This window comes from Populus alba, chromosome 9 (assembly GCF_005239225.2).
Source record: "Populus alba chromosome 9, ASM523922v2, whole genome shotgun sequence".
Lineage (NCBI taxonomy): Eukaryota > Viridiplantae > Streptophyta > Magnoliopsida > Malpighiales > Salicaceae > Populus > Populus alba.
The window spans coordinates 5,819,780-5,832,833 of record NC_133292.1 but is presented as its reverse complement, the minus strand read 5'-3'; the positions used below and the strand labels follow the sequence as shown (position 1 = coordinate 5,832,833).

The 13,054-nt window shown below is 36.3% G+C and overlaps 2 protein-coding genes and 1 non-coding gene across 3 annotated transcripts; all 3 read right to left on the bottom strand.

Annotated features, from left to right (window-relative positions):
* Window positions 1-5,679: 5,679 nt before the first annotated feature.
* LOC118035284 (uncharacterized) lies at window positions 5,680-8,114 on the bottom strand. The gene is made up of 5 exons (XM_035040818.2): window positions 7,785-8,114; window positions 7,308-7,385; window positions 7,005-7,104; window positions 6,154-6,296; window positions 5,680-5,977 (listed from the first exon to the last, which is right to left on the bottom strand). The coding sequence occupies exons 1-5, from the start codon at window positions 8,067-8,069 to the stop codon at window positions 5,768-5,770; spliced, it is 816 nt and encodes a 271-aa protein (XP_034896709.1). The 5' UTR covers window positions 8,070-8,114; the 3' UTR covers window positions 5,680-5,767.
* Window positions 8,115-8,726: 612 nt separating this feature from the next.
* Window positions 8,727-8,798, bottom strand: TRNAG-UCC (transfer RNA glycine (anticodon UCC)). Its single transcript has one exon. It is a non-coding gene; the product is annotated as a tRNA-Gly (tRNA).
* A 254-nt stretch (window positions 8,799-9,052) lies between these two features.
* LOC118035281 (RNA polymerase sigma factor sigD, chloroplastic) lies at window positions 9,053-12,973 on the bottom strand. Its single transcript, XM_035040814.2, has 5 exons — window positions 12,473-12,973; window positions 11,424-11,654; window positions 11,210-11,350; window positions 10,224-10,424; window positions 9,053-9,594 (listed from the first exon to the last, which is right to left on the bottom strand). Exons 1-5 carry the CDS (start codon window positions 12,887-12,889, stop codon window positions 9,313-9,315), a joined length of 1,272 nt encoding a protein of 423 aa, XP_034896705.1. The 5' UTR covers window positions 12,890-12,973; the 3' UTR covers window positions 9,053-9,312.
* Between the last annotated feature and the right edge of the window lie 81 nt (window positions 12,974-13,054).

Genomic DNA, 13,054 nt, shown 5'->3' with positions numbered 1-13,054 from the left:
GATTAAATACATGATAACTAAAAAATTTATTTAAACTGAAATAAAAACTTATCAACCCATGCGAAACCGTGGACCTTTTGCGTACAAGTTACAATGCCAGTTTCTTTTAATAACAATTAATTTACATTAATAATTAACATTAAAAGGTGTCAAAAAAGTCATATGAGTGAGTTCTATCAGTTGGTATTCAAAAAATACTTATTCAAAAACCAAGATAAGTTTTTGTTAATTTTAAGACTTTAAATTCAAATATATATAATATCATTTAAAGTGGATTGGAGCAGGGTTTTTTTTTTCCGACTGAAAATGATGGGAAATCAAGTTATCATTGATGAAAAATACGTAGAAACTGAGTTGTTGTTCATTAAAAAAAAAACGCATGAGTCTCTTAGGTTTAGTTTAAAAGTTTGCTTAATATTGCAATAACAATTGATTTAATTTTAGTTCATTTAAATTTTAATTAAAAATAGTAAAATATAAAAATATGATTCGTTAGCGGACCAGCGGCAACGTGACGGTTCTTTTGCCTAGTTTTTTTCTATTATTTTTTTCCCTTTACAATTTTTATTTTTTTTTCCTGTTTACTGTGTGAAAATTAAATGAAAAGTTTATTATTTAGATCGGTTTTATATCAGCCAAACCTTGACATGTGTTTTTCAGCATCATGATTTTCTTTTTAACTGAGAAATAAAAAAAATATTAACACTTAATAAAATAAATTGAGAAATATCTCCTCTTCGGGGTTCTTTCCGAAGAACATGCTGTGAGAGCTTCCTCATTGGATTTCTCATTTTCACTGGTCTTCTCTTCCGGGGAGCTCTTAGTACTGTCATCTTTCTCTGAACTTGCAGGGTCGGATTTCTCAATTGGCTTCTCTTTTGAAGAACTTTTAGAGCCAACTTTCTTCTCGTCTTCATCCTTCAAAGCCAAGATCTTCACATCCACGTTCTTCTTATGCATCCTTTTCCAGAATCTATCCGTCAAGGCTTGAATGTCTATGGTACCAGTCATGGTGACGGTGAGCAGGTTATCCGCATTCCAGGACCGTGTAGCATTGCCCTCCATCCCTATAAACACAAGGACCACCATCAATCAGGTCCATTAATACTGAAATATAAACTTTATATTACATGAACTACATACAGACTCCAAAATTTCACCTTTGGTCTCGGACAAAATTCTGTCCACTTTCTTCCTGCATCCTTCGCAATTACAGCACTTATCGATGCTCAACAAAATCTTCTTCATAGCTGGAGGCTTTAGCAATATCAAAAAAACACGTCAGTGGATCATGAATTAAGCATAAAAATCTAAGAACTGTCGAATTGCATGCATAATTAATGAGTGAATCGATAATTTTTTGGGTCAAAACTCGAGTTCAAACTACTTAACCAGTGAATATTTGTAAAATACTTCAGCGCTGAATAAGTTATAAATATATACTTCTCTCTTGTTGGTACTTCAGAAAAGTATATATAGGTGAATATTGAAGTTTAAACTAGGGAAAAGAGTTTATATAATTTACGAATATCTGTGCTAAATATGGAATACTGTTCTTTGCCTGCTTGTAATAGGAAAAAGGCTTTCTTTCTTCTTTTCTTTTCTTTTCTTTTTTTTCTTTTTTGCCTGAATTGGAAATAGAAAACTAGTTAATTTCCAAAACAAAAGGATTACAGGCAAGAGCCAGCATACGTGCTGCATATATATACTATCTAAATTTCGGTCCAGCCCACCTGATAAAATATGTGATTGGGAGTATAAAATCTTGAAATTTTTTATTTTAAATTAATTTGTAAATATTTTTAAATTATTTTGATATGTTGATATCAAAAATAATTTTTTTAAAAATATATTTTTTAAAAAAAAATACTTTAAGAAAAAACTATTTATCACAACAGACACAGAGTCAGCCCTGCAATTTACAAACTCAGAAATACCTTGGCGAACCGGGTTGCTTCTTCCATGATGGCATAGTGATTGTTTGTTGCTTTTTTTTTTAGCAACAAGGGTTTTTCACATTTCACATCTACTAATTTCTCAAACTAACTTTAAATATTCGCTAAAATAAAAAAATAAATTGGCTTTATATGCCACACTATTGACTAAAATGAAAAAAAAAATGTTTTTTTTCCTTTTCCGTGGAGCTTGCAGCATCATCATCAATGCCAGCTGAATAATTTTTTTTATACCAACTGCGCATCAAGAAACTAAGGCCTATTCTTTTAACCTATCCCAAGAACAATATAAAGTTTCTCTGTGATTCAAAGGGAATTAATTGAGGTAATACAATGATATCTCCTTATACAAGTTCAGAGCTTGGAATGTTACAATTCGAGAAGGAATAGGCATAGAAAACTCCCCACCCTTCTGCCATTCCGACCTCGATGCAGGAAAACCAGAAAAAGAGTAGTTTCTGAAACACCAATTCTCTTCACTGAGTATGTTTAAATAGATTAATCTTTGTTCCCTTTGCAATTTTCCTGTTCAAAACCTTTCCAGGCTTCGGTTTCATCCTTTAAAGTGAAAAAAACAAAAAATTTAAAGAGGTTTTGCTCTCTTTCTTTGTCAGCAGTATCACAAAATGTATTAAACATTTGTCACTTCAACTTCCTGAGACTGCAGCGCCACCTCGGTGTGGTTAATTATATATTATACAGAAATTGAAGTTCTTGATATTTTCAATTTATTTTGTGTCAGAGGACAAAGGAAAATAATATCATATGTCATACCGAATTTACAAACCAATAGACCGACTAGCTTTATTTGGTTGCAAGTTTTGAGATGTCTAAATTATGTTCAAATATTTTTTTAGGACGAACAAAAGAATCCATCGATAAAAGGAAAAAGACTATGCAGGAGCTAACCATGTTAGAATCTGATTCGGAATATCCAAATCAAAGAATCATATGAAGCTAGCTCTAAAAAACAGAAAGAAATCAAAACTAACAGACAACGTTTTCTAAAACTAACAGACAAGAACTGCAAATATCCATTATTGCCACCATATGAGTCTCGGCATCATGTGGTCATATCCTCTTACATGAGATTCTCCCTTGACCTACTTTATTGGATGATATATTCAGGGGTTGCTCAGTGATCACATAATCACTACGAGCACCATCTTTTTTTCCAGACGCAGGAGAGCCAACATCGACATACAGGAAAGCTGTCCTTGCTTTTTCTTTCAACTTCCTCCTCCTCCTCCTCGTCAGCTAGTAAATGTGGTGGAGGCAACTCCAACTCCTCTTGCTCCCATTCTTCAATGTCCAAATTGTGTATAAGATAATCCACACCTGCCATAGCTAAAGCCTCTATTGATGCTGACATGATTTCTAGCACTCAAATATCTAATTAAAACCTCTCTTCTCCTCTGGTTTCTGGGCTTGGGAATATTTTTTCCTTGAGAATGATCAAGTTTTCAAATACATTGATGGTTAGACCTGCTACATGAGGAGCATATATATAGAGGAACAAGTTCTTCAATTTCAAATTTCAAAGATCACAGGTTAATTGAGAGAATAATTCAAGTATAATGTCTAATAGTCATAGGCTTTGGACAGGAAAGTGGTGATAACATGATGAAGTTTAGAATAACAAGCAGAGCTATACATTCTCGTGATCATCTTATTGACTTCGCGTCAATGTTCATCTACAAACTCCAGGTGCTGATGCTTTCTACCAAAGACGTCAGGCATGATCATATATACATACATATTGATGAGATCAGCCCTCATTAAAGCTTGATATATAGCTAATTAACCACCTTATCCTTCAAACATAAACTCTCAGAGAAAGAAAACTATTGTTTTCACGTACGTGGATTTCGAGTATCGTTGTCTTCACGTGGATTTGGAGCTGAAGAAGCTGAAGAAACAAGGACATCACATGCCAATAAAAGCATAAGGTACTGAACGCAAGAAAAATAATGGGATAATAACTGGGATTCTATGTTTGTGGTCTAGGACTTGGAAAGCCTAGCTTTGTTCCATAATTGCATGCGTAATGAAGCAAATGAAGTACTTGTCAAAGGGTAGACTTCATGCTCTTAAAAACTTTATTTTCTTGTGATCAGAAACTTCCGTACATAAATGCACGGGTCAATATGAAGCAAATGAAGGACTTGTCAACAGGGTAGAGGAAGAGTACCCCATGCTCTGAATACTTGATTTTCTTGTGATCAGAAACTTCCGTAAATGATGACGAGTCCTATAATCTGCCCATGTGAAATTAAAGTTCCCCGTTACAATTAAAGTTGAACGAATCCCTTCATCCGTGAGCAGGAATCTTGAGAATCAAGAATTGATGAGGGGAAAATATAGAGCATGTGTAGTAGCACAAATCCAATTATTAGACAATATATGAAAAGGCCCATCAATCTATTGTCATAGGGAAGAGATCATACGAGTGAGGGGAAAAGAAAAAAAAAATCTTGTTAATTTTGGGTTTGTATGATATCTAATTGCTATCTAAAAAAGCGAATTTGCTGGGATTTTATTTAGATATGGATTAAATTAAAAAGTCATGAACTTTAATGTTAAAAGTTGTTTTCTTTTTAATATAATTTAGATTTACGCTTTCTAATTTTTTTTAAAGAGTAGATCTGAAGTTTAAATAATTAACATGATCATATAAAATTTATCATGGATTAATTTTGCAACATGATTTTGTTTTTAATTGTATTTTGATTGGACTTTTCTCCCTTAATTGGTTAATTCGGTCAGCATATAATTTGCCAAGGCTCTAACATTGTTGAGCTTGATGAACCTGGTGATGAGTTGGGAAAGATTAATTTATCACGAATCCCGAAAAATTTTGCCCAAGTTAACACTTAGAGGATGGTGTCAGCTTGGCTTTGACTTCGGCATTAATAACACTCCCCCAAGAAGCATGGGCTGGGAACTTCACTGCTGCTTTCTTCAAACTTCAACTTGCCTTTCCACCTGCTGCCGCCATTTTTTTCAAATCCTTCTGCTGCTGCACTGTTTTCAATCTTCATTCAATTCCCAAAATCAAAACTTGGCCGACTCCTGCAGTGCCAGGATTGAACTGAGGCTGTGGGGATCCAAGAAGAGAACAAGACATTGTGCTCGTAACTGGAAACGCTCGAGTTTCAAACCCAAGAATGACAAGCTTAAAATAACCAGGTATTTGAGAGCCTCTCTTTCTCTTACTTTCTTGTAAAAAATGCAGAAATAGTTGTCACTCTTGAGTGCAAGTAAATAAATCCTGAAGAACTTGTTCAATGACATTAAAAACTTTGCAAAGCAGCACGCTAAGCTTTCCCAAAGAAACTTCTTGTAATTTATAAGTTGAAAAATCGCGATATAGTTGAGAAATAAGTGATTCATTTAATTCATAAAGTACCTTTCTTTTAGTTCCCTAGTTATTTTCCCTCTTGGATTTTATTGTTCTTCTCGTGTCTCCCAAACTTCGCATTTCCCTCTTGTTTAGCTTTCCTACATGGACAATGGAGGGGTCCATGTACAACAACAACCTTTATATTGTTTATGCAGGTTTTGAATCTACATGGTTGCTTTTATTACATGCGAGGCCGTTAGTCTAGTGTGCACCACACACTGTCCAGAATCACAGTAGCAATAATTGCAGCAGGTTGTAGCATTCCTCACATGCATGGCGATTAGAGATTGTCTACGAACTCTGAACGATAAATAGAATTCATTCTCAGGAAGATGTTTTTGTTTCTTTTTGTGAAATATACTCTGAAGATGTTTTTAATTACATTATATGCATCATAGGTCAGGAACTTCTATTCTGACTTGTGCAGGTTTGAAAGGATGTACAAAGAAGCAGATGATAAGAAAATACAAACAGAATAGCTTAGTAGATCTACACCAGTGGCTATCGTCACCATCTTGCTCCTCTCAAACATCTTTACTAAGAGAATCATGACAATAACATGTCCCACTTTTGTCTTCAGTTCATCGAGTGAGCTGATTTTCATCCATTTTGGCCTTTCCTATAAACCAAGAAAAGGCATTCAATTTTTTTTATATAACTTTAAAAATTAGAAGAGCAAAGAAAAAGATTAATGAATTGTGGAGCTCGATGGAGTCTCCTGCAGAAATGATTCACCCAGGTGCTAATATATTGGCAAGAGAATAAGAGAATGCTTTTGCAAGTTTATATGTTAACCTTCAAGGCAAACATTCCAAACAAGGATGAGCCTTTCAGGGCACGATCATCACTAGCAGGAGCATCAGGAGGAACATTGCAGATGAATAATCCATATAAGCCCATGCCAAATATAAGCATCACAGTCCCAGCAAGATAAACATCTACACAGAACGCATTACATTAGGATACAAGTTTAACTACAACTGAAATTCCAAGGCAAATGAATTATTTGGAGATGCCAAACAAGTGCTCGAGTACGAAACAGCATAATATCATGTGTGATGACATGCACATTAAGAAAGCATGCACACATGCACAGCGATAGCGGCGTTTGAGCTCTTGATAATGAGTTATGAGTTATGAAATTCCAATTGAATGAACAAGAAGAAAAATAAGGAAGTTCAAACACACAAGACATTGAAATGGGGCTAACGTTGACTGCAGGGCCACAGCATACAAATCCGCAGAGTGTTTTGTACCATCTTACCATTGCAGTTGTTTTTGCTCTTAGTGTTATATGTAATTGAGTTCAGCAGTTATAATTTCTGAACTCCTGTGATAACTAATAATTAAGTTAAAACAGTGGAAATGGGAAGTTGGATGAAACATTGTAAAATGAAAACTATGGCAATACGGTGACATTCTGCTGAATGAGACAGAATTGAGATGCATAGAAGTAGTTAAGTTCACTTCTGTTTCTCATAACTGCCATCGAAATGTTATAGACTAAAAATTCCCTTTATACAACACAGTTTCATCGTAAGTAGCACAATGATTTTTTCTTGGTGGATAAAAATATAGGTCTCGTGTGAGGAGTGACATTAAGGGATAATTCATGTAAAAGCTTCCAAAAAATCAGAACATCTCACCAATAGCTTCAACTAATCGTAGAACCATCTTTCCTGTATGAATTCCTTTGACACAGCTTGTCCAATAAACTTTGTAAGCATCAATAATGTAAACACAGCCCTGAAAAGATTACAAGAAGTGAGTGTTTGGGTGCATTGTTAGGCTATCGTGAGGAACTATTCTTCGCTCATAATCCATTATAAAACACTCTAAACTCCTCTGATTAAGATAGTAAACCTCCACTACACGTTCTTCCAAATAATACAACTCTTATGCTTTAAGATTTCACAACATATCAATGGATGAAGGGTAATAGAAATTACATTTAGAAAGCACAAGAGGGAACCAGCAAGTGAGCCTACTACAGCCAGAAGCGCCAAGAAGCGAAAGTCAAAAATTGCCTGTTTAATAATAATGGACATGAAAAGAAGAGCACTGTTAGACTTGATTATGTCTAAAGAAAGAGGGGGAAAAAATCTTGAGATATTGAAGAAATGAAGAGCTAATGAAGACCATCAAGACCAGAATTACAAGTCCAAGTGCTTTGAGCAGAATTAGAATGTTAAATTTGCCTATAATTACATAGCATACAAGCAGAAATCCCTTCATTACTTATTACTTTTGAATCAATTTGGCCCAACAACTGCATAAATCACAGAAAAAGGCATTCAAGTAATATCTTTTAAAAAATTGAACTTTCCACGTCTAAGAACAAATGAAAAAAGATAAATTATACAGTGGAAGAATACAAATTCCAGCAAGACAAGCAAAAAAAAAAGATTGGATGTTGTTATTTTTACCCTCTCAATGTTTGACTCAGTGGAACGAATGAACTGAACAATTCGGTTGGCAGGTGGATTAGCAAGGGCGTAGTTGAAGCCTGAATCAGAAGGAGGTCTAGATGACTCAACCAAAGGCTTTGATGGGTGGTGGTTCTTAGAGGAAACTGGTGGTGGTGGTGGTGATTCAGGGGAAGGTGGTCTTAAAGTAGCCAAGGGACAGAAAAGTCGCCTCTTAAAGTTTAAAGGGCGGGGGATTTGGGTAGTTGATATAGAGAGTGGAGAGATGGAAGCAAAAAGAGCCATTTATTGAAGAAAGCCAGAGAGAGAGAGGGGGGGGGGAGAGAGAGAGGGGGGAGAGAGTTTACCGATCCTCAGCAGTGCAAGTGTTCGCTGGAAGCTTAGATTTTTTGTAAGTGAGTAGTCAAGTGGGTGTTGGATTTTTTTTTTTTTACAACTGTGAAGTGTGTAGATTTGTAATTACATGCAAACGTACGAATTTGTTTGAGAGTATAATGCTCGTTCAGATCACAATGGACTTTTCCAAATTTCTATTACAGAAGACAGGAACCAGTCGACACAGACAGGTTGCCTTTTTTACTTTCAGTTTTTAATTTTAAACCAAAATACGGGGCAACAAAAGAAAGAAGAAAAATTGCGTTTAAACATTTTTGTTCAAGTAGTCTAAATTCTCAAGGGAAAGATGACGAATATTGCAGCTCAATGTGCCTTTTTCAAATTAAAAAAAAAAATTAATAATAATAAGATCATATGTATGTATTTTCTCTATAAATACTGTGTGCTAGACTGCTAGTTATGACTCATATCAATCTACCCCAAAATATTGTCACTTCATGAAAGGAAACCTTTCCAATTTCTTCTTCTTTTTTTTGAAATGGGAAATTGTTTCAGGACAGGAGGTAAGATGATTGGTTATTTGCCAAAAAAAAAAAGGAAGGGCATTGCGTCTGCCGGGAGTCGAACCCGGGTCTATTGCTTGGAAGGCAATTATCCTAACCGTTGGACTACAAACGCTTGTTGCTTGTTATGGGATAATATTATTAATATAATGCAAACAATCTTCCTGCCCACAGCATATAGAAGACCGACATGTAGCACATCACAAGTGGTCCCCGTGATGCGAATCATGAAATGCTGCAGCAGGGGCTGTAAAACGTGCTGGGAAGCTGGCTCTGGCGACAAATCTGTCTAGCTAGCGTCTTCAATCAGGCTGCTCTCAGATAATTGAGCTACTGTATAGTTGCTAATGGTTGCAGCACAACAAACTCTTAGACCCCCCAAAAAAAGAGTGGAAAGGAGGAAATCCAGCTTAATCTCCCATATATGAGACAGTCGTCATGATATACAGTTACATTTCATCTCTAATGGTAAATGATCATATCATTGAAAGAATATGAACAGTCATATGTCTCGTTCCTAGCAGATATTTGCTTGAATATTTAATACATGGAAAAAAATGCACAAATCTTTCTGCCTTTGCTCTTTCAAATTTATCTTCACAGGTTGTGCTTATGAAAAATGGAGTCTTCTATACAGCGTATGCCTTCAAAGGTTCCACTATTTCTTTATGTCTTAATTTTGATAGTGCAGTGCAGATAATCTGTCGAACCCTCTCCCTTGACAGCTTCACTAGTCTTCCTATTTCCTCACAGGACTGCGGCGTCTGTCCATTTAGCCCGTAGTGTAATCTCAATATATGTGCTTCTCTTTCTGTAAGTACTGTCTGGAATAGTTTCTCCAACTCTTGCTTCAACAACTCTCTTTTAACCATGTTTTCTGGTATTGTTTCATCCGGCCCTGGTATGATCTCCTGCCACATAAGTCAATTGAGTTTAAGATTAGTTTATTGTATACAACAGATTCTTATTGCCTCAAGATCCTGTAACTGCAGGTCCCAGACTGGGGTGAGTTTTTAGCAAACCTATCAGGATTCTTGGCATGTTTCCTAGAATAAGGAATCATCTCAAATCAAGCATGCTCTGCTTGGAAAAAACCTTTTTCAGTAATAATATCGTTTATGGGTTGAGCCATGTTCAAGGTTTGTTTGAAGCCACCACTTGCCCTGACTTCACAGGATCGGTCTCGTAAATTCAAGAGCCTCATAAAATCTGTCATGTCCCTTTTCATTTTTGCAGGTAGCCTTCAAATGGGGGAGGGGAGGTGTTCCCTCCGATTTCAGTACAAAATCCAACTGCTTATCTGCCTATTAATTCAAGAAAACTCATAAAAGTTGTGATTTGGACAGACTCGTGAACTTTGGCCTTGGAGCTAAAACAACCCATGATTCTGACTTGCATCAGAAGATTAATGACCACACTTCAACTAACATGATCACCCTTGATCAATCGACCACTAAAGAGAACTTCAATTTACAAATTTAAGAAGCTAGTGTCAAGTTTTCATTGATATTGAAATTTAAAAACCAAAGAGTATTCATACCTGGAGTGTCAAGCTATTTTGACCCAATACTGCTTGGTCCAATGAAATTGGGGTTCTACCCCTCTCAAAACCAAGCCTCACTGTGGAAACTTTCATGTTGAGCACTTCGGCAATCTCATCATAGGATGGTGGCCGCCTTAATTTGTTTCTCAAATCATTGTTAGCTCCTGCAATTTTTGCCACCAGCATCCACCATCTTCTCTACACATATCAAGCTAATCATACATACTAATTACCAGCTTATCTCCTGAAAATCATTCTACTCTACAGTAAAGAAACAGGAAACAAATTGATATTTTTGAAAGATGAAAATTCATCATAGGATCCCAAACTAATTAGAACACTCTGTGAGCAAGATGCCATATCAATCTGCATGAACAATGAGCATGTATGTCACAGCCAATCTTCTAACCTACTGAAAAAATACTTGTAAGCCTGTAAGATAGGATGAGCAAGGGGAAAAGGTGCCACATTATAATACGCCTGAAGTTGCAAGGACAATGGATCATCATGCTTGTAAGATCTTAAACCATGAAGACTTGAAGCACCAATTTACATTACAAATTAGAAAAACAAAAGGAAAAAAAGGATGTCCTATTAGAGTGCAATTCAGGCAGGAAGTGAGACTAGGTATTCTAGATCCAACTCTTATCTAAAATCATAGCAAAAATGAAACAGTTGCTTTTAAATGGCAGTATTACACTGTGAAATCAGATTTATGAGACTGGAAAGAAATTCCACCCTCTTCTTCATTCATCTATTTTTATATCCATATATTTATGCAGGCATATTAACCTTGCAAGTGGCAAGTTAATGCCACTTCAAGAGTACAATATCCTAATCTGTCTCTAGAGACTCTCAAAGAAAACTTCTCGATGGTTAGAATTTAGATCATCTCCAACTGAATGGAGTGCTTGGAGATTTTCTTGAATACAAATGAGGAATCACTGGTGAAGGAGCAAGAAATTACTAATGTTGGTCCTCACCGGTAATCTAACCATTCTAGTGTTGTTTGATATCGCTGTAAGGATGGCTTCTTTAATCCACCAGTAAACATATGTTGATAGCTTATATCCTCTCTGTGGATCAAATCTCTCTGCCCCTCGAAGAAGGCCAATGCTCCCTTCCTGCTACATAAAAATCTTGTTTATTAGCACACCATTGGAAGGAAATTAAAGTGGACCTACTGGTATTAAGAACCTGAATAAGGTCTTGTAGGCTCAATCCTTTGTCTTGATAATTTGTGGCAATGGAGACAACAAGCCTGCGGTAGCTGCGAATTATCTTTTCTCGAGATTCTCTTCCCTTACACAATACATTATCTACATTATTCTTTTCCATCCGTAGGGCCTTGGCCAACTGCTTTGAGGTTGGATCAAGCTCTTGAACTTCTCCAATTCTTCTTCTTGCTGCTTCTATTCTTGCTTCATGCTGTTAATTTCAAGAAATTGGATATTTGATATAATAAATTTGAAATGAGCAAGAAAAGCTGATAACAAACGGAGCACTGGGAATAAAATTTTCAGCATTAGACATCTCTGCTTTAGGTATCTAAAATTTCAATCAAACCGATAAACTATGGAAGCTCCTTGATATTACTTGGAAGAAGAACCGGCCAAATGAAATATGGTATACACGTATTCAGGTAAAGTAGAAGCAGGCAGCCATTAACCAATAAGATTATGCAGTAGTATTTGGCAGTCAAGACTAGTTTTAAGGTGAACTGATTCGATGAAAGAGCATAAACATATTAAAATAGCCTGATGTTTTTAGTCCATTGCTTCATAGTTTCCATGGTTCATAGTGACAACAGTACACTTGCTAATTTGTTATCAGCAGTCTCATGTGGTCTCCATCATAATTTCAATACCAGGCCATCCGAGGCCCATCGGTAGCGTATGGCAGAATCAGACAGACAGGGTTCATAATTTGATGAAATTGGACGAGTACGGAGAGTTTGATGGCATTTCTTTGATTGCTCAACTACAGCAGAAAATTATCTTTCATAATGTGATAATAATCAGATTTTAATTCAATACTTGAATGGATGGTAGCAAGTTGAACTTAACCATGAACTGAAGAGAGTAGCCATTCATACGCTGCCAAATTACCTTTTGAATACTTCGCGATTGCTTTTGGCCTTCATTGTTGACATATAATTCTAAGAAATACAGCTACACAATAAAACCTACTGAACCTAGCATTCAATTGTCCAAATACAAAGAACAAAGAAATCACTTTAAACATACCTTGAGACACATAGAAAACTCTGCTTCCTCTTTTGGGCTCAAGTACCCTCTCTTCACAGACTCAAGAATCACTCTCTTGTATTCATGACCAACATCCCTCTCCCCATCATCTACAACCAGAGACTGAGCAAGCCCTTTTCTTCTCTTCCTCCTCCTCTTCCTCCTCGCTTTTAGACCACCATTATCGCTTTCTCCATCAAACAAAACCTCCCCTCCAGTCCAAGAACTCAAAGCCACAGTCTCGGTTGCATTTCCAATGTCGAGTTCTGCTTCATTGGAGATTGAAGATACACCAAGCTTAAAGGAGGGAGGAGAAGAGGTAGGCGGTGGTGATTGATGAGAGAGGGGATGCTTGAGAGATGGGATAGCTGAGAAAATGGTTGTGGATGATGAGCATATGGTGGTGATGATAGCCATGGAAAAAATAGGGGTGTGTGCGTTTGACAAGTCATTATAATTTAAAGTAGGAGTGGAAGATAGAGGTTCTAAACCAAGAATGTGGGGGCTGACAACTTCTCGTAGATATTTGTTTCTTGATATCTTTCAACCATGCTTGTCTTCTTATAAAAGACAATATACTTC

Coding starts and splice junctions, on each gene's coding strand:
- LOC118035284 (XM_035040818.2), bottom strand. CDS start 8,069: ATGGCTCTTTTTGCTTCCATCTCTCCACTCTCTATATCAACTACCCAA. Junction 6,297..7,004: donor ACGATTAGTTGAAGCTATTG/GTGAGATGTTCT, acceptor CGTTCTGTGTAG/ATGTTTATCTTGCTGGGACT. Junction 5,978..6,153: donor TTGGAATGTTTGCCTTGAAG/GTTAACATATAA, acceptor CTTGGTTTATAG/GAAAGGCCAAAATGGATGAA.
- LOC118035281 (XM_035040814.2), bottom strand. CDS start 12,889: ATGGCTATCATCACCACCATATGCTCATCATCCACAACCATTTTCTCA. Junction 11,655..12,472: donor AGTTTTCTATGTGTCTCAAG/GTATGTTTAAAG, acceptor TGAAATTAACAG/CATGAAGCAAGAATAGAAGC. Junction 9,595..10,223: donor AAAATAGCTTGACACTCCAG/GTATGAATACTC, acceptor CTTATGTGGCAG/GAGATCATACCAGGGCCGGA.